The sequence below is a fragment of the Cariama cristata genome, unplaced genomic scaffold (assembly GCF_000690535.1).
Source record: "Cariama cristata isolate BGI_N322 unplaced genomic scaffold, ASM69053v1 scaffold42835, whole genome shotgun sequence".
NCBI lineage: Eukaryota > Metazoa > Chordata > Aves > Cariamiformes > Cariamidae > Cariama > Cariama cristata.
The window spans coordinates 33,058-54,821 of NW_009617800.1; the positions used below are offsets into that span (position 1 = coordinate 33,058).

Consider the following 21,764-nt stretch of genomic DNA (forward strand, 5'->3'; position numbering starts at 1 on the left):
CCACAGACCCACCACTGGCAGCTCCTTAGCAGTCATGTGAATTTCCCCTCTAAGTTTGGACCTGAGCACCCAGCTTTTGGTTCATTTTTTGACATGCTTTTGAATGCTGCTCTACTAAGAATCAAGATTGCATCCAGCTGCTCCAGACTATTTAAATTTTTCCAAATGCGTGTTTGTTCTGGAACAGCCCCGCTGAAATGAACAGAGGAGTGGGACATGCCAAGTGTATCCCTGGTGACCCTGAACAAATCGCTGCCTGATAACATGTTTCAGTTTGTTGTTCAACAGTGGAGTGAGTTTATTGAAATCTCAATGATCATAAATAGGCTTCAAAAGTTAACATGGCATCAGCATGCAGAAAAGAAGTTGAATGTTGTCTTGAAGTCAAATTTCAGACTTGGTATCACTTTTTGCTTTGTGTGGGGTACTTCTGCCAGGACAAAGACATCTGTAACCTCTCCTCCAACAGGTATTCCCATCTAAGACCAGTAACGGGCCTAGTATAGGGCACCTTGTCCGTCTTTTTGGTGCAGGACATACGGGGGCAGGCCCCCAGGGCTGAGGGAACAGTACTGACCCCTTTCCAGCCTGGCTTTTCTTTCTTTAAAATCCCATGTGAGCACCTTCATTTGATGACAGTTCCTTGGGATGCAGTGAGTCTGCTGACATAGTCTGGTTTACTTCATCCAATAAGCAAATTGCTCCCTACCTCAGCGGAGTTTATTTTTGGTGTTTCTGAGGAGAGTGTGATTAAAAAGAACCAACCACATGGAGTTTGAGGGTTTAGTTTTGGGGCATTGGGTCTTTCTGGTTTGTTGTTGTTGGGTTTTTGGTTACAACATCCGTGGGATCTGTTGAAGCCTGGAGGTGGTGTTTGACTTTGAAAACTGCCTCTCCTTTACAGAGTAGGGCACAGCCCAGGCACTGTCCAGCTGGTAGGGGCCTGAATCCATGAATGTCATCTCGATAGCTTTAACTTCTCAGCGTGACCTGTCTTACATCAGGCAGGGAAATGGATTGATGCTGCTCTCGGACATGAGCTGGCTTGTTTCCAGACTTCATTCATGAAGTCACCACAGACAAGGCCAAGTTGTGCCTCTCTCAGCCTCTGGCGTGGCATATATTCCCAGAGTAGAGCAGCATGGTGGCACTGAGGTGAGTTTTGGGAAAAGCAACTTTAATATTCGTCCATATTACTTATATGCACTACGCACTGGTGGAAGTTGTTCCTGTAGGTGAACCTGCTTTCGCAGGGAGGTTGGACTGGGTGATCTCCAGAGGTCCCTTCCAACTCCAACCATTCTGTGATTCTGTGAGTTTTTCTGCTGCTCTTGCTTCTTAGAAGTTGCTGATTTCTACTGCTGGAGCCTGATCATTCTTGAATGTTTCGGTCATGATTCAGTAGCTGTGCAGAAATCCCTGAGAATGTTTTTGTAGGTTCTGACTGGATTTTGGGTCCTTTTGCCAACGTATCTTCTATGGGCGTTTCTGTACTGCGAGACTGGGATATGCAACCTCAGGCTGATGAAGAACTTTCTTTGTCCATCAGGGAGAGCTGGTTTAGGGTTAGATGTGCCACTGCTGGAATAATTTTTTGTCTTCTTCAGTAATACAGATATATTCTGAGTCTGAGTCCTCAGCTAAAGTAAAAATAAAGTGTTTGAGAAAACTAAATCCAAAAAAAGCAAATGTTTCTGTTGTTCACATGTTCCAAATTAAAAAACAAAACAAAACAAAAAGGTGGTTTTATTTGTTAAGATAGAGGGAAGATGAGATGATTTCTTTACAGATGAAAGTCATTCTCACTCTTAGAGGTCTGCAGAATAAATTTTTCAATCCTGTGACGTTTTGTGGATATTTGAGTATTGACATGTATTGTCTCAAGCTCTGATTAGCTACAAGTTGCAGGGAAGTAACAGCAGTGTCATGTAGCTGAAAGAAAGGAGGAGGCATGGAAACAGTCACGATACAAGTGTATAAAATGTAATGGTCAGGGAACTGAAAGCGAGCAAGCAAGCAAACTCTCAGAGTGTTTGGCTGAGAATTTACTGTGAAGAAGTCAGAGTTTTTTTAATGCCTTACCATTTTTCAGCTTTCTTACAAAAAATGAGGATGTGGAGTGGTAAGCTCAGAAGGAATACAGCTGCTGCTGCTTGAATAACTACAAATATCGAAGAGTGAAACAATTGCAAATCTGAACATTTATACATATGAATTTTTTGTTAAGCAGACTTCTTGCAGTATCTCTGAAACTGAATGTACAACTCTTCTATACTGTACAGTCCCTTTAAATTAGTTTGTTTCTCAAATTGATGGTGCTATTTTTTGCCTAGGTTTTGCTACACACTTAATACATCCTGTAATGCTTGCTTTCTTGTATATTTGCATCATTCTTATGTTATAACACTGGCATTAGTTTGATGTCTTTTCTGGAAAAAAACTCACTGTTTTCCAAGACTTTTTCTTTCCTATCAAGGTTAATAATCATGTAACATGTAACGTACTTTAGCAGTGGATCTGTCTTCCTCGTAGTTGTTTCAGGGGATATCTTACTGGTGAACCTGGCTCAGCATACGAGCCATAGGTGCTCTCTGGTGTTTTGGTATTTTTGACTGTCAGGAAGCTGGGTTTAGACAATTTGCTCTATATGTTATAGATACAAAATATTTGTTTAACTAAAAGGTGGTGTCTCTAAAGTTGTGAAAAATTATTTGAGATAGAGTGTATAGTGAGGTAGTTAAAGGGAACTTCAAGAACTTGTAGGAGAGTTTAGAATTAAGGTCACCATGTGTAACTTCAAATTTAGCATTTCTTAGTTTATGAATATTTAATCAATCTTCTCTAATATTTTCTTGTCATTTTCCTTTTCTATCTCTATTCTTCACTGCTGAAATATTTCTATATTAAAAAGGAAGATTTTTAAGAAGAAACAAATGTTGAAAGTAGAAATATAGGCACTATTAGCAGATCAAAGTATTTCAGGTAGCTACAGCAGATTTGCATCAATATAGTTGTTTGAGATTAACATGCAAACAGCTAGAGGCAGTGTATCATCCTCTTTAGACTTAGTTTATAGTAAAAACATGATAGATTATTTCTATATTATTATGCAACAGGCATAAACCAATTAAGAAGTATTTTACCGTGCATAAAGAGGATCATTGCATTCATTTGACTGGAAATCCAGGAATGAAAGATACTCTAGTTTTCAGTAGTTTCTGGCACGCTCAGAAGAGAAGTTTTGTAAACAAAACTTCTCCAGTTTTAATATGAGTCTAAGGCGAATAATTCAATCTATGTTGGAATCAGCAATGGTGAAAGATGCTCAGATATTGCTGTCTGTCTAGCTGATGAATATTTTCAATAGATATGAAGCAGATAACTATGTAATTTATAATTAATATTTCTTCCTTGAGTCTATTAGATTGTCAAGGAAAAGGAATTTCATCTTCTTGAGATGAAGATTGTCTCCACTGTAAGAAGAGTAACAGTTTGAAGGAGCACTAGGGGCGTATTCAAGGGAAGGAAAAGGAAGAAGATCTCTTTGAGACTGGATGGGAGGCATTCGGCTGAGCCAGATGGAGGGAGAGAGGTAGAGCAAATGTAGGCACATTCTGGGAGAACCGCGGTCGGTCTCTGCTGGCTGAGATTTTAGCGGAAGACACATTCTTTCCTTGCATTTCTGAAGGGAGGTTGAGAAGGCTGTGAATGGAGTGGGAAGGTGTAGAAGAGCTTGAAAATTTGAACTGTGAGTAGGCTGGCAACATACAGTCTGCAGAAGTAGTACATTAGTTTTGTGGACTTGTCAAAATTAATCAAAGAGCAAATAGATAAAGGTAGGGGGAAGTCAGTGTTTGAAAGCTGGGATTTATTTTTCTCTTGGATGCTTTCTGGTGCCAAACAGACCACTATGTGTGCTTGGCATATTGAGTGTACCATATTGTTTCGAATGAGGCCCTTATCCATACCTGCTTCACCTTGTGCCTTGACTCCATGATACACTGCTTGGAGCTGTGCCTAGAGGCCATTCAGAAACTAAAACCCAGCCTGTACCTGTTAGGCAGCACCTTGTTGGGAATGCCAACAAAATTGCCTCCTGGCTTTTAGATGGATTCAAAGTGGAGCTTGACCTTCAGAGCATTAGAGATTTTCAAGGCCCAGGTATTTGAGATGGCTCCTCTCGGCTCCATACCTGCTGATGGGGAGGATGCTCAGGTTTCCGAGGTGCGTCCCAACGGCACCCGCTCCCCAGAGCCCAGTGAGTTCACCCTTTTCTGTGCTTCACAAAGTTCTCCCCCCATCAGACTGCAGGTCTGGTCAGGATTCATAACTGCAATATAGTTGAACTGAGTGGATTAGTTTATGACTGTGTAGGCAGTTGATGTTTAAGTGACTAATGTAATTCTTGTTTGTAGGAAGGCTTGGCATAGCCACTTAGTTGATCCAAGAAGCACAGAAATGCCAATCTGCAGAGTATATATAAAGCTTTAAAAATGGAAAGAAGAAAGCTAAGAAGCATCGTCAAGAATATATCATCATGATATGCTCCACTTCATATTGCTAATCATGGTCTTTATAACTTCAGTGGTTTAGTGCCTTGTATTAAAGGTGGACCGCTGCTTCTTCCATGGCTCAGATTAGTCAGTGGTTAATGAGGTCTTGCCAGGTGCTGGAGGTCTCTCCAGGGCAGATCTGTAAAGGGAGGTGCCTGCTCTGAAGTGTGTGTGGAAGTGTTGTAGATTGACTGTTTCAGAGCACGTTAGGAGATTTATCTTTCCACAAAGCCATGCTCATAAAATTGCTGTAATAATGACTGAAATTTGTTAACACTTAAAGGAAAGAAGCACTTATAAGTGTTTAAGGCATTCAGGATAGCATGGGGAGCCAAGTGCCCTGGAGGAAAACAGTGTAAATCTTTTTTTGTCTTTAATACACCAAAACTTAGGGTGAGCTCCTTAGAACTGACAAGAATGACAGTTCCCATTCAATGCAAGAAAAGCATATGGAAAGAGCCAGATAGAAATTACTGGTGTCATCAGTTCAACATTGACTCTCAGCAGGAGAATAGTACCAGATTTTGCAGTACTTCCCTTCCTAGAATATATTTTAAACAGTGTATTGCTTTTAGTCTGATTGGAAAAAACCACTGTTGCTGCCTTAGCATTATACTTTTGCCTCCTGTATGGCGTACCTGCATGGGTCTCGAGTTCATCACAGTCATGTAGTTCAGGAGCGGCACTGTCGTTCAGGTACTGCAGCTGCGCTTCTGTAAATGGGGGCAACTCTTCTTCCCTGATGTCCTGAATTCTTTTGAATGAATGAGGCTTCTTGCTTCCTTTCTTATGAAGGCACGAGGGATGTAATACGTGGTAGAAGAGTCTGGTCTTCCCTCACAGAGTTTTGCTGCTTGGGAGCTGTGGCCGTACCAGTGATGGATGGATCATGTCATTCTGTGCCTGCCAAAACGGGAGCTTCATGTAACCATAATCCTCCTGGATAGTTGTCCACATATGAACACAGCCACGAATTCTATGTTTGCCGCTTTTCTTTTTAGCAACAGAGGTTTTGTAGTTAATACTAGTGTTTGCTTTGCAACAGCAGCTCAAATGAAGATTGTGATTTAAGTGTCACTTGGTTTGGGGCATAGATGCTCCTTTTATAGTGGCAGTTCCTATAAACTTGGTGTTTCCTAATGCTTTTGTGAATGTAATCTGCGGAGAACAGTATTTTAGGTACTTAAGTTAGTATTTTGGAGGGGGGAAAGATGCCACTTGTAGCAGATGATCTTCAGCTACCAAGAAGTACAGTGTATTTTAGGCTTATTATCCAACATGCATGCATCTAAATACATTTAATACTAAGTACTCAAAAAGGTTATTTATTTTTACACCACATAATCTGCAGCATCCACAGGGTAGAATATGTACAAAATAAAAGTGAGGGTACTGCTTCCAGTTTTAGTCATGACAGAGTCTTTCCAGAGCAAGTAGGCATCCAGTAGCCTGGGTGTTTTGCCCGAGGTGAAAGTTCTTGCTTTGTTGCTTTATTTAAACCTCTTTGGCTAAAAGAAACTTTGATGTTAAACAGGACATTCCCACCTTATGTCTGGCAAAAAGCTATATGTCACCCATTCCTCTTGGCCCTGGGCATAGGACACATTCCCTAGGTCATTCAGAGTCATCTTTCCTTCCATAGCACAGTCAGAGCATGGTCAGGCATTTGCTCTGCAATCAGCTGCACCTACGGAGATGTTACCAGCCACCTTCTATTGTGATTCAAACCCCTCCCAACTCTGCCAGCTGGAGGATTCATGTGAGTGGGGGTCTATAGTCCTGCTTCATACTAAATCCGTATGGTTGCTTGGTATGGATCCCACTGAAATAGGTTAGGGAGAACTGACAGTCTCCTATGTCAGCAGTACTGCAGAAGCAGAAACGCTCAACCAGCTTGCTCTATACTCTTCTTCTTTGTCACTATATCCCCCAAGAGGAAGCAATTGAAAATCATTTCCATTCATACATATTGTAGACTTGAATGCTCAACGATCTGCAGAATATCTCTGCATTGCCACTAGCAGTTATTTGGAGTACAATTTTGTGGACAGAATAGTTGCATGCGAGCAAACGTCTGATCTGGTCCACTTCTCTTTTCAGCCCCCTTTAAGATTTTCATTTAAGTTGTCCTCAATAAGCGCAGCATCTGAGTGGCCATATGTTTGGCAAAACACATAAATAGTTTACAACCGTTGTTTGTATTAATTTTTGTAGTTCTTTAAAGAAACAACCGAAAGGACTTTTTCCAGAATTAACAAAATTTTCACATAAATCTGGAAATGCCTGTAGTTCTACTCAGATCTCCAGAAAAGTGCATTTAGTTCATTAGTTTCATGCTGAACTGTTAACATTTTAGGTTGTTTTATTAGGAGAGAACAAAGAACTCCTGGCTTGTTGAAAATTTGTTACACAAAAATAAGGATGAAAAGGTTCCAAAGGAGCTGATGTTAAGCATTGCAAACTGGATGAAGTTGTGCAGATTGGAAAGATTTATAAGACATCTGGTAATTAGCTTCCCGCTCCTATGGAGTCCTGCCCTGTGAAAGCTGCTGCTGCGTGCACTGGAGGGGGAGCAGGAGGCAGATGAAGCGTAACGCTGAAAAGCTAGATCTTTGTGTTCACAAATTGTCAGTGCTATTGAAGAGTCTCCGAGTACCTCTTTGGAAAACTACCGCCTACCAAAAAAATGCCCGGCATCTCTCCCTTTGCAGGATTGTCTCCTCTGCTGGCATTTGCTTGGTGCAGTGGGGAAAGGGGAACAAGCTATCAAAGAGCTGTTTATGATTTCCCCCCCGCCCCAAGCCAACCTGCCAGCCTACCCACACCAGCTTCCTGCGCTCCCCCTGGACTGTGCCGCAGCTGGGAATTGCTGGAGTGCGACCGGCTGAAGTTGCCTCCCTCTGCCTGGCCCAAAATACCAGTGATGCTTGGGACTGCTGTTAGAGCTGGGCACCTGGTGAGTAACCTTCTCCAGGGAGGTACAGCAGCACGCTCGGAGCAGAGCCAGGCCACAGAGTTTGATCCTTTCATTATTATTGTCCTTATTGTTGTTGTTATTACTGTTACTGCTACTACTACTAGTGGTTTTTTTCCAGCACTATTTTTAAAATTTCATTAAGGAAGATTTAAACAAGAAAGAAAACTTTCCATTTGGATTCGTTTTCTAAGTTGTCTCTTGGGAGCACCTGTCTACACCGTGGTTATAGGATAAGGTGTGTTTGTGTGGCTTCTGAAGTTCAAGTGTATGAACCTTCAAGCATTGAATGGGACCACTGAGACCTGGTGCTTTGATTACTTGTCAGAGACTTGGGAGAATTAGCTTCTGTACCCCGTTCTCTCCTTTACCTATATAGTCACTTTTAGCAAGTCATTGCCCTGTCACATTTATTATTCTGTCTGTAAAACAGAATATTGATCCTGTCTTAGACACCTGCAGTAAAAATGGTTAAGATGTAAAGATATATTTACTACTAGGTAGGGTTTTTTTGGTCACAAATATTTAATCATCTAAACATTGGTAATCAATCCCAGCAGGCTAACTACTAGTGAAAATGTTTATCCTTTCAGCTCTGAATCTGTTAAGTACAATGAGCAGGCAGCCTGTCGTAAGTTAATTTTTTTAGCAGTGCTGTACTTTAAATTAATCAGGCATTTGCAGCAAAGAAAGAGCTTTATTGAGATTAGTTATCAGAAAGAACACTATTTTTCCTAGATTGCAAATGTAAGCAAATGTGCGGTTAATGGCATTCACTAAATTATAACTGACTGAGAATATGAAGGAAGTAGAGTTATGTATCAATATATAACATTAGGGCACGTTGGAAGAGATTATAGTTAATTTGTATGTAACCCGATGAATTTTGCAATAGCGGTCATAAAGTATATTCTTTCCACTGATAAATCATGCTTATAGTCTCAAATAAAAACCATACACAGTCTGAGCCTTTTCTTCTTGAGATTATAGCCATTCTGTGTCCATGTTGAGGCAGTATCTAGTTCCTGAATGCAGTGCAGCTGGTGCTGCAACCTGATCTATTGGGAAGAAGGATTTAGCACCCAGGAAGAGGTCGGTGCTGTCCGTGTGCTTTTGCTTTGCCCGAGGTGTCACGAATGAGTGGTTTGGGGTCACACCAGCGCACGAGGTCTGAGTGGCTGTATCCTACTGCGGGCAGTAAGCTGCCACTTCCCTAACAGCTGCCTTGCATCTGGCCTGCGGGGGAAAACTGCATTTCTTTTTAATCATAGTTCTGAACAGATGCGTAAAAAGGTGGAAGGAAGTTGCAGCGTGTCTTAGTCCACTGATACCAGTGGTCCAAGCTCTACAGCAAACCTCTGTGCAGGTCACAAATTTCTTAGTTCATCCTGAGTGGTGGCAGCTGTCTTAGAGGAGGGGTACAAAGCTCTGCTCCCAGGGCTAACCCAAACAGCTTCTGCTCCATATGCTACAGCTGTCTCCACAGAGAATGTTCGTTTGGAAGAGTTACTCGTTAAATTAACATTGTTAGAGGGAGCAATAGTTGGGCTGGAGCTGGCTTTTCAATAAACAGATTTTACTGAGTGAAACTTGTTTCACTTAGATGTTTATTGACTTTTTTCCCCTGCAATGATTATTATTTTCGCATTTTTCTTTAGTGTAGTACACTTTTGTGGAGTAAAATGAACTCATATCAGACATTGATTTCTGTGTATTTGTATGCATGATGCTTTCTCCGTTCCTTTGAATTGCCGTGCTTTTGGAACTGAAGCTGGTATTCACAGGGTTTTTTAATGCTTTTAATACACAAGTTACATTTATATCTACTCTGTACGAAGTGTTGCTTCAGCTGTCTCCAATTCTGCATTATACAAAACAGATTCCTATCCTCAACTGCTTTTGTTTTGAAACTCTCCAAATGTTCGTACTCAACTAGTGAAATGTACGTTGTAGGGCTAATGGTTTAGCACCTGAATGAAGTCTGCCTTACCCTCGGTACAGGACAGTTACTGCTCATAATGTTGGGTTACTCTACAGCTTATGTACTAAATGGACAGAGTGGGATGGTGAAGAGACAGAGAGAGGATCCTGAGCCTCTACTTTGATAGACAGGACACTGCGGATCCAGAATTGCACTCACAGAGTATAGTTCCAGCATGTTTTAAGCCAATTCAGGTTGAGCTGCTGCAGCCCCCTGCTTCCGCCCTAATCCCCGCTGCAGCTTCCCGCTCCCGTTCTTGCGCTGCTGCTGGCACCCGTGCCAGTCTGCAGCCAGCTGCTGCCGCCAGGAGCCCAGGCAGCCTGACAGCAATCCTTGGTTACTTCTCAACCCGCCCAGCACCACGGAGCGATTCAGTGTGATTTTACAAGCCCCCCTGCAGGTGTCAAGGATGGGGAAGGAGTAAGAGGAGGCACGGGGGCGGTTCTGCTGGGGTTAATTGGTTGTGGGACAGCACCAGTCACCTTGCACTCAGGTCTACTGGAATGTGTTACACCCCAGAGATTTGCTTTATATAGTCAGATTGGCAAAAGCTTATTTGTGGAATGGTTTTGTTAAAAGTACAAAGGTAAAAAATCTAATATCAAATAATAGATTAAATATGTAAAAATTGTCAACAATGATAAACACATGCCCTGCACCGAATGTGAAACTTGTCATCATTTTGCCTTAAGCAGAGTTTAAAGCCCCTAGCCAGAGTCCTGGTGATCATTTCAGACCTTGAATCTTGTGACAAAAGTGAAAATCTCATTTAATCAATCCTCAGTGTAGGCATTTTCGTTAACCAGTGTGGGAACGGGACTAAAGACAGGCCTTCTGAACATTGGACCATTGCATTGAACAGGATTCTTGTTTTTTGGCTAACCAGGCTCATGCCCTTTCAAAACAGATAACTTCTTTCAATTCAGGTGAAGCAGCTAGTGACAAAAGCCACGTAGTGACCCCAGCCATGTTTGGAAAGGAGCCAGACTTGAGAAGTCATCCTTTTTGTGCATGAGATGGGGAAGATCTTTGTGGATGAATTGGAAAAGACCAATTTTATTTTTGACAAATTAGCCTTTTACTAGTCACAGAGATTTCCAACAGACTTTTATGGCTTCAAGTTAGGCATCCGACACAGGGAGCTGTGGCATGGCACTTTCTGTTTTGTTAGGCTGTACAGTGTGATGTGGAAATGGATGGAGGCAAGAGGGAGGAAGTACTTAAAAGTCATAACAGAATTACGTTTGGAAGAAAGCCCATGCCAGAAGGTTAGGAAGCTGAATCAAGAACTGACTGAGATGATGAAAATACAGATTTCTCTTGAGGGAAAGTACTCAGTGCTCGCTACTGGGCAACATTCAGGAAGTTAATATGAAACAACTAAAAGTGTGAAACTAATCTGCGTGTATTAAAGATCATTAAATCCCTAAGTAGGTGCTTCTTATTCAGAGTGTTAATGTGTTTTAATAGAGGCAGGCTGTCTGACTGACTGCTTTTGTCTTTTCTCCATCTCTGTGTGGGCAAGCTGTAACTTTGTTGCTGAAGTTGAAAGATGATTTTTTTAGAGGTGGAGGGCAAAGGCAACTTCTAGCTATGTTGCTGTGAAGTGGTGGAGGAGCCCAATCCGGGACGTCCCGAAGGAGGAGGTGCCACTGTGGCAGCACCAGGTACGTTGGGTGTTCACCTTCTTGACAGGTGGATACCCCTGCATTTCAGTGAAGGTGACTTCCCAGCAATTCTGTCTTTCTTGGTCCTTCATGAAGTACCTGAATAATTTGTGTTCTCCTTTTACGATACTGGAAGAAAGTTTTTCCACAACGTTAACACCATTCACAAGTTTAATTGTGGAGTGTGCCTTTAGGCTTGAATTGACAGACTGTAGTGACTCTCTGATTCACTAACGTGCTTTCTGTCTTGAAAAGCGCTGTTTGTATGGTGGGTTCCTTTCAATTTTTGGCTGCAGATAGGTTTGTTGAAAAACAAAACATAATCCACAGAGCGGTGGAAGCTTTTTTAATACATCTGTCAGTATTTGAAATTGCCCAATGTTTATGTATTTTGGGGTAGGTTGATTGCTGGGGATTTCATTTGAACAGCTCTAGTTGACTTGCAGGCTTAGTCTGTTGAAAATTGCCCAGTTATTGTTCCTAGGTGTGAGTCTTTATAAGTTTACTACAGTTTTAAAGCCAGTTGTATTTTTAGATTAATTAGATCCTTTAGTGAAATTAGTTCTTTTAACTGTTCTTTCTTCCTCCATCCCAAGTGTGTGCATGAAGGATATTGGGAATAATAGATTTTCTTTGTTGATGTTAAAAATGTCATTGAAAATATTGGTAGGAAATCCTAAACTGGATTTCTCGGTGACCCTTAGCTTTTTGACATGAAGATTTTGCAGTGAACGAAGTAGGTGACTGATGTCTAATACACACGGAAGCCACAGAACCATTGAATGAACTACTGACAGTGTAATCTCAGTCCAGTGGGTAAGGTGGTAGCCTGGGATTTGGGAGATTTACATTGTGATCATACTCCACAGCACACATTTTCTGGATGACATTAGGCAAATGATCTTGTGTCTGAGTGCCTCCATTTTGTGTATTTGTGGGCAGATGCCTTAAACTAAGGCTGCACGATTTCTCAGGTACCGTGTGATTCTTTCTGCTAGCATGAGTATGGAGAGTTTAACATATCGAAGAGTAAAATATGCATGTATCCCAAATGAGTTTTCTTTGTGTTAGGGAGTTGAGAAGGATCCTCTCTCATGGAAGAAAATCAAAATTTGCCATGTTTGCTAAGTACAGGTTCATCGGTAATTTTGAGTGGAAGGAAAATGTGAACTGTATACCTGGGAGACAGATTTCTTTGACAAAGTGATTTGGCCTTAGTACAAATTGAGCTTTATACAAACAGCAAGAAAATAGCGCACATTTTGCCACTGGTACTACTAGTGTTTCAACACTGATGACAGGGAGCTGGTCTTTTATTTTATGCTGAATTACATCTTTATTATTATGAACACATGGCGAAGTAGTAGGATATGTTTCCCTTTACTGACTGTCCTGCTCTGTGTTTTAATAGGGAGTATAGATAATTTCTTTAGTTAGGCAGGTGAGAGGGACTTCAATGCAGATTTCAAGATATTTAAAATAAACCAAATGTTCATCATGAACTTTCTTCATGCCTTCAAGTCCTCTTATTTCTCTGTTTTCAAAAACGACTCATGTTTGCTAAAGGTTTTATGTGTTGCCTGAGTAGTATGTATTTACAACTGCTCTGTCAAAAGCATAGACAGAAATGATCTGATACGTTTTGTTACCTGGTTTAAATTCAGCATTTCTGTTGTATTTTAACGGACTACATTCTGGGGTTAGTTACTTTTCAAAAGAAAAATTTCAGGAATTCTGCCTCTATAATTGGCTACGGTTGTTCTGGAAGATGGAAAGAACCTGAGCAGACTTCCAACAGCAGCAGGAAAGGTCCTAGGAACTAGCAGGAATACCAAGAGCAAAGTAGGGTTGAGCTGTTGTAGCAATGAACTAATTTCATGGGGCTTATGACAGTGGAAAAACTATCAGCTTTTCAAAATACATTACTCGGGGTATCTACATATTACAGCTTTGATGGAATTATCAAACGATTTATTACTTAGCTTCTTTGAGTAGCAACAATGTATATTCTTCTACTAATGGCAAGTTCAGCGCTGGAGTTTTTAATTGTCTAAGGCACTACCGTCTTACATCTGTCTCTTTACGGTGATGAATAGCAGATCTGCACTCGGTTTGATTCCTCTAATGGTACAATTTGACGTAAACCAAATACAGCCACATGATTACATTTCTAAACCGGACCATGCCATCTAAAGTTTATGCCCTCTCTATGCTGGCTGCAGGAGGGCAAATGATACCTGATTAAGCATAAAACCTGGTGTTACAAAGCTAATCCATTGATGTTCTTGAAATGTGTATGGTTAGGCCAAGTTAATTTATGCTGGATCAGCACTTTGCTTTCAATAGCCACACCGCTTTTGATCTGGTAGGAGGAGCTCTCAAGTTGGGTTTACTGTTGCATGAAACCATGGCCTCAGGCACAAGTCCTGCACTGCTTTACTGCTGAATTAGCAGGGGATTCGTGAGTTAAAAATAGGCTTTTTTTTTTTTTTTTTTTGGTGGTAATTTCTAGATTTCAGTCTTAAGGGCATAATAGACTTTAAGGAAGTGACAGAAGCAAAGGTTTGTAGAGTGAACTGAACTCTGTGTTTCCTCAGTTACACAGCTTCTGTGGATCTGCTAGAAGCAGTAAATAACCTTTTTGAGCAAACAGATGTAGCAGATAGTTCAGTGGCAGGTAAAATAAGAACATTTGTAGCTATATAAAGAACACAATAGACTCAAACTTTTTCTTTGTAAGAAATTGCACATAACCTGGAAACCTTAGTGATAGTGAGTACCTTATCAAATCTGTGTTGAAAAGGCTTTTTGATATATTGCTGTAGACAACCCCCATATGTCCAACCTTAGAAAAATGCTGTAATCCAAAAATAAAGGCTATACTTGAGGCTTCTGCAAGTGAAACTAGTATGGTTTCTGTGTATAGAGGATATACTACCCAGATTCTGTAAGCAGAGGTGCTTAGGCACTGGCACTAATAATATGAATGCTGAGAATAAGTACTTCAGAAAGCCCTGTAAACAAAGCATTGAAAAATAAAGAAAATGGAAATTACTGCCCATGGTTGTCAGTTTTTAAAGGACTGAAAGCCACAAATGTATGTCTTTTAATTAATGTTCATTTCCTTTCTTGTGCACTGTAACCAAAAATACAAGAGTGCTTCCACAAGTGGGAAAAAGAGGAGTAAGGAAAAAAGGTAATGGTTAAATTTTCTTCAAAGTGTTGAAAATATCAAAGCAGGAAAATAAAGTGAGCATCTTTCCATTCCCATGTTTAATATTAAAATACAACTGCTGGTAAGTGATTTGTGCTCTCTCCAGGCTTCACAGAGTAGCTGAACTAAGCTTGCACCAGACAGAGATTCTTTGGTTCCTTATGAGATTTATTTTTCTTTTTATTTACCAGCAGCATGGCAGTGTGTATCTCTAGCTGTCCAGCTAGTGTGCTACAAGGTAGCATGTGAATACTGAGCTAGACAACCCTTTCTCAGTGCATGGAGGATGAGGAGAATTTTCTAAAGTAGTGAGCTTGGAGGCTTAAGTTCGGAGCCAAGCTCCCCATGCAGACAGTGAAAAGTAAGTGTCACCAGAGGGAGATGGAGAACCTTGGTATTAGGGACTATTTAGATGCTCCTTGTGCTGCAGGGAGTCACCGACCTCTCTACCCTGATTGGGAAGTCTGAGGTGCAAACGTCAGCATCCACACTAGTTACCCTACATGGTCCGCACCTCTGTGATAACTTGAAGTTACCTGAGCCTGGGGCTTTCTCCTTCCACTGGAGATGAGTACATGAAGCTCAGAAGCTTAGATGGTGAGGCAGGCGGGGCAGGCAGACTCACTACAGATAGGATATGTGTTATTTGCCTGAATTGTGTGTGCTGGTAGGATCTGTTACAGCCCTGTTAGCCTCTAGTGGCACAGTACTAAACTAGAACATCATCCAACAGCTTTAGCTGAGACCTTGCTGTCCAAAACAAAGCCTTTCCTGCTGGTAACATGCCGAGTGCCTTTCTTTTACAGCAGGATTTGTAAAACTCAGTTTCTGAAGCTGTGTTGTGGATTTTGCAAAACTCACTATGTAGCTTTATGAAGTGGATTTTTCAAGCACAACATTGTGGAACATACTTAAGGGCATTCATTTGTCCTTTCCTTAGTACCTTCAGTTGAATTAAGGAAAATCAAAAAAGATATCTTACTCCTTTCTTAAAGCACTGTCTTCACTTACATTGCTGTAAAAATTATAATTATACCATTGTGACAGGGCCGCTGTGGTTGAGCAGTCTGTGGAGATCTTCAGGAATTTTACTTTTGCTGAATCTCATCTTGAGATAAAAGTTTGGGGAGGATGGAGGGGGCGCTTTCCTTACCTAACTCTCACTCCAGGTACCCCATTTGGTTTGTTAACTGCTGCCTTTGTGATACCTGCCTGGGTACCAGACCTAAGGGTGAGGCCTTTGAAAGGAGAATGTAGGAAAATATTCTGTCACTTAAATCTGTGCTATGTCAGCACCCTCGATGGTCATCTTGGGATATAGACTGGTACCTTTAGTTTTGTGGTACCAATGACATTTCTCATAAGACTGTTTTAGAGTCTGACAGACTTCACTGTCAGGAAGCTTTCTAAAAAACAGACTTTTTTTTTTTTACTTTTTTTTCCCCCCTCAACTATATTCTATTACAGACCCAAATTGTTTCTCATAATAAAGCATAACACAGAGTTAACATCAAATCTAGCTATATTACATTTTCCTTCACCCTTTTTCTTCTTAATTATCACAGTCTCAGTATGATGAAGTTGCATTCTGTCACCACATTTAGAGCGCTGTGTTTCAGAGCAGTGCTGTTGACAGGAGAAGCACATTTAGCAAGTGCAGAAAGCAGCATGCTACTAACATCATGCAGATTGGAAATTTCTTGTCTGAGTTTCTCATCCTGCAGCTAGTTCCATATGGGCAGCTTTAAAGTATTTTGATTTGGTGAATTGTAACAAATGCTGAATTCTGATTTTTGTAACCACTGTGTCAGGAGTCTACCCGACTGCTTGCTGGTGTGAATGCTGCTGCATCCGTATGAATGCTCGTAACGCTGTGCTAGAAAAGCTGTTCTTCATCTTTGTGAAACCTGAGAGCCAGGGTTGGTTTAAAGTACCTGATGTGAGCCCATGTGCCCCTGGAGTTTAACCTCCCATCTTCTCAAATTCACCATCTGAAGTCACACTTGTAAATTAAATCTGTTCAGCGGACTAGCGTGGATAGAGCGTGGTTATAAATCCTTTGTCTTATCTGGATCAGGTATATATCCCTCAGTCAAGTGGCATAATGAATATTTACTTAGGAAGCAGATATAGCCAGTTAACTTTAGTCTGTCAATTTATCTAATTTATTGTAAAAAATCCATCTAGCTTTTATATATGAAGTAAAACCCCTTAATTTTGCAAAGAATATTTTGTCATTTCAATTAATTTGCTTTGTTATTTTGTCTGAGATTTTTTTTTTTTAGCCTATATTTACAAAAATTAATCAAGTGGTTCTTTTATTGAGAATATACTATTGGTGCCTTTACTGCTTGTGATGTTCTGCAAGCTAATTTAGGAGCTGGTAGCAATGAACTGCACATGTACGCGGTGCAGCTGATGACAACACTGAAGTTGTCATCAGATCCATTGCTCTGTCGAGATTTTGTGTTTTAAAGGACAGAACAGAGGAGGATTTTATGTCCATATGGATTCCATGGGGTAAGTCAGAAGGAGTTGCGTCTTTCATTGGTGAAAAAAGGAAGGGGAAGAAAACCATGGAAATACCCCATTGCTCTGCCTGGGATATTCTGTCCAGTGTGGCACACGGCGAGAAAGGTTCCTAGGCTGTCACTCAACACAACTCTCAAGGTTTAAGGTGTGATGCATGAAGCTTGTGCTCGCAATAGGACAGTGGGTCTCTTGAACAGAAGGGGAACTTCTGGGAATAAAGAGCCCGAGTACAACCCATAGAAGCTCCTCCCATGCCAGCCTCTTTAGTGCCCAACAGAAGGAGGAGAGTATTTCTTCTGGGTGTACCAATGAAACAGAAAATTGCGTACAGAGTAAAGCTTCCTTACTCCCAGTTTTCAGCCCGGGTCTTTTGCTGTCCTCTGTGGGAATGAAGAAGTTAGATTTGCACTGGGGAGTGGCATTTTGCTCCTTGTAGCTTTCTGCAGCACCGAGACGATGCTCTGCAGTGACGGAGAGTCGAAGGCGGTGACTCCAGTGGGGCTCCAGCACCCTCTTGCAGCTGGATATACAGCCGAGGTGTTGCCTGAAGCAGGGCGGCACGTTCTGCTCTTCTCTGCAGTTGTCCGAATGGGTGTAAACCCATTGTCCTCTCCTTGTGGACATCATTGCAGAGGCTGAGACTGCCGTGAATAGGTCTGGTATGTTTTGCTGAGCCTTAGAGAGTGTGGGTTTGTTTACCTCCAAAAAATATTACCTTGGTATGTACACAAAAGACAAAGTAGGTAATGGCTGGCTGAGGATGATCCCCAGTGGAAACACACAGGTAGTAGAAGCCAAGTGTGATGTCTTGTCTCTGCTCTTTAATCTCATATCACCTCACGCCAATAACATAGTAATTGCGGGGTTTTTCAGGTTGCTAATGAAGCAGGGGTATCTTTTACATCACTGGAAGTGAGATAGCACTTCAGCTGTTAAACAGAAATTTCACAAACCTCCATCAGGTGTAGTGAAATTGTTCAATTTAACAATTTCCTCCTTTATCGGAGTGCAGTTATTGTTACAGGTTTGTGTTACTTTTGACATTGCAGCAGTCTTTCCTCAACAGTAGGAGGGGTTCCAAACACAGTGTTTTCTTCCTCTTACGAGGTTAGGAATTCCCCTTCTCGCATTATAGCCTGATCCTTTGATATACTGCTATCGGTACGATAGAAGAGGATAGCAGATAGTAATAGGCAGAGAGTTATTGTACTTAGCTTCTGGCTACTAGCTGATAGATGCCCTTGCTCTGACTTGGTGAGTGATTACCAGATAGTTTGGCACTGGACTGGTACCGCACTTAATTGCGACTGATTCATTGGGCTGAAATATGTCACTAATTTAATTCAGCTGTTTCATTAATCTGATTGAATTGCATCCAGCTGTTAGAGGTGTATGAAAGAAAAGTACCTAACACACGAGGGCAGAGTGCTAACCTCTGCATTAAACTATAAAACAGTCATTAGGACATCTAATGCTGAAATTGAATTGCTCCAAAGAAATTTGTTTCCAAGCACAATACTAATTAGCTGTAAGCTTGATGAATGTCAAGAATTAATTAAAACATTTCAGTGGCCTATGTGGATTTCAAATATTGTCGTTATTGCCCCAATATTTTCAGTTCTTACACTAATTGCTTTTTAGAGAGCATGAATAGAACTATCTTCTGGAGTGACTGAGGGTACGAACGGTTAGTTACATCATCAAAAATGGACCTCCTTGCCTCTGAATTTCCCCCTTTTTTTTCCCCTAAAATTTACCCGCTGTTCTTCTTCCACTTTTCTATTTTGCAAATAGAAAGGTAAGATCAGTGCTTTTAGACCTAAACTTTATTTTGACAGCACTTCTAGTTTTTCTTTCCTAGCTGTACTCTGGAGGCCAGCACGCCATTGTTACCTACTTTCATTTTAGCAACAGGAAAATAGCTACAGCTCCATCAAATAATTTTTTGTTTTTAATTAAATAGGATGTCAGCCAAAATCCATTATTATTTTGTCCTGTTAATGAAGGGCCTGCAACAGTTTAAACATTTGGCACATGAAACATCCGCAAGATAAAAAACATGTTGGGAAATTATGAATTGAAAGGGAATTCATGATCAAAATCAGCTTTTGGTTCTTTCTCCAGTATGATCTTAATGCAAAAATAGCTAAATTTTTGGTGCGGGAATTGCAGATGTATAATACAGACTGCTCATATTCCTTGTCTCTGATGAGTGTCTCCACATGTTTGGCTACATAGTAAGGATGCATGTCCAACATGCCATGTTATAGACTGCGGACATATCTATGACAAATACACGAGGTGACATGACATAGGAAGAGCCTTAACACTTGGAGGGCTTGTAGGGAGGCTTCTCTGAGTGTCAAGCAATGCCAGAAACCACAAACTCCCAGGCTACAGCTTGATGCTGTGCCCTGTGGCGTGCTTCATGTGCAATCACATCTGACAGTCCTCAGTGCCTGTTCCTTGGGACCACAGAGGGAGAAAGATGGGTACGCTTTGCCATGTGGCTGTGAGATGTAGGCTGCCGAAGTGAGGAGAATTGAAAGGCTCTTTTATAGTGCCGCCTTATTGACTTGTCTGCGTAGATGAGAGGAATCCACCGTGCCCATGTGAGCTCAGCGGTCTTGTTTTCCATAGCAGTCAGTTTGGATCTCAGTGGTTCAGATTCAGGACCTTTTGCGGAAGGTTAGGTTAGTTTTTACCCTGGGACTTGCTTACAGAAATAAGATTGTGCTTTGAATTTTTTTGTGAGGAGGTTAGATGGTTACTGTGTGATAATGGCATTAAGTATGATGGCTCAGAAGTTGAGAAAATGGTTGTTCGTTATCCCTTCTTTCAAAGCTTTTCTTTAATAATTATGCAAAACACTTCCCCTAGTGAGAAATACGTTCAGTATTCTACTTAAAATAAACTATTTTTGGCTAGTAGTCTCAATGCCGATTGCCTGGAGGCATAACGCAAATATATCCTGAAGAAAACAGTTATTTGGATTGACAGTGCTGTAAGAAGCTCAGTTCCAGGTTACTTGATTCTGTCTCTCCCATCCCCAGTTTTCCTGCCCAAGGGTGTAACATTTCATTCTAGCCTGTGAAACAAGTGGCAATAAATGTGTATCAATATATGTGTAAGTCACATTTTTATGAAGCTATGATCCATTTAATGCCTGGAGAAGATGAACGTGGTCAAGATATACAACTTCTTTTGTGTATCGATTTGATGCCATTGGAAGGGCATGATGTAGAAGCTCAGAGCAACCACATACTCGAGAAAGCAGATCTGGGGGTGTGTTTCAGACAGTGACAGTTTGGTAGGACACGGTCAATCTGTTTCATTGCTATATCTCCCAATGGACAGCGGAGCACTCAGCTTTCATGCCTGTTTAAAACACCAAGTCCACTGAAGTCGGTTGGAAATTAGGCAGATATTAAAGATGGGCAAGTGATTTGTATTAAACAAAATTAATTTAGAAGGAAATCCATAAAATGCCTCTCTCAAAGGTACACCTGACTCTTTCTTTCTCTCTCCTCTTTTTTACACAGTGCCGGTCCTAAAGGAGATAACATTTATGAATGGAGATCTACTATACTTGGACCTCCAGGTTCTGTATACGAAGGAGGCGTTTTTTTCCTGGATATCACGTTTTCATCTGACTATCCATTCAAGCCACCAAAGGTAAGGGTAAGGTTTTTATTGTCTTTATTGTTTTTTCACATGTGAGAAGTATGTAACTTGCATCGAGTGAGTGCTCATTGCTTTCTGAATATCAAATTTATTTATGGTCTCTTGAAAACTACAAGGTCCAAAATCTTGGCTTGCAGTTTCAGAAAAATCCTGGGTCTAATTTGTTTCCCAGATTACCACAGTCAATACTGATTTCCAAGCTTTACCAAGTGATAAATGAGATGATAATTCTGATCAAGAGTTAAGATTCAAGAAATTTTAATTTTAATAGAAGACAGCACAAGACCTTCTTATGCTTCCTTCTTGTCTTTTTTCTTAACTTTTTTCTGTTACGAACCAGATTCTATATTATATATTTTCACATAATTTTTAGCAAAATAAGAGAAAGCTAAAATAAGTTTAGGTAGACAACTAGAGTGTTATATTATGACTTCAAACTGGGTAAACTACTGTGATGATTTCTATTATTGTAAAATGTCAATCTATTTACTACTGGTAAGATCAGCAACCTTGTTTGATAATATTTAGAAGCAAAAGCTCTTTTTATTAAATGAACCTAATCTTAACTTAAACTAAAATTTCATTTCCTTGCTCAGAAATAGTATGGGCACCTAAGAAATTATAATTTACTAACAGATATCAAAGAAGTTAAAGGTTGTTCCCTTCTCCCCTCCCTTAATGCCAAATTAGAGCTCTTGACCAAGTCACCAGAAAGGACGCTGCTGACATTCACAAAGACTGAGTACATTCTACCACACAACATTTCTACTACTTATGGCTCATGTGGCTATAACATTGTTATTGTAAGTCAAATACCTTTTTCTCATTCCCAGAAGGATTACAGCATAAAGAATAGTATACCCTCTATGTATTTCACACTTCTCTGAAACACACAAAATTTAATATTCTCTGAGTTAAGATTGTTATAATGAAGCGATGCAGAGTTTTAGACAAATTTCTCATGAAAATCTTGTAGACTTTTTTTAGAGCATAATCATTTTTGAATTTTCAGTGGCTTCAGAAAACATCATGAATTTCCCGCCCCCCGCCTCAGTATGAACAACAAAGTTTTCCTCATCGTCTTGTGCTTTATGTAGTTAAAGCACTTAAATATTTCTAACTTCTTATTTGTGCAGAATAATGCTTACATGCTCTTCCG

At 40.6% G+C, this 21,764-nt stretch overlaps 1 protein-coding gene across 1 annotated transcript in view; it reads left to right on the top strand.

Moving 5' to 3' along the window:
* Window positions 1-21,764, top strand: part of UBE2E3 (ubiquitin-conjugating enzyme E2E 3) — a 58,632-nt gene that overhangs the window by 32,505 nt on the left and 4,363 nt on the right. The window contains exon 3 of the mRNA XM_009700629.1: window positions 20,464-20,596. Coding sequence (XP_009698931.1) covers window positions 20,464-20,596 — 133 coding nt within the window. The remainder of the gene's footprint in view (window positions 1-20,463; window positions 20,597-21,764) is intronic.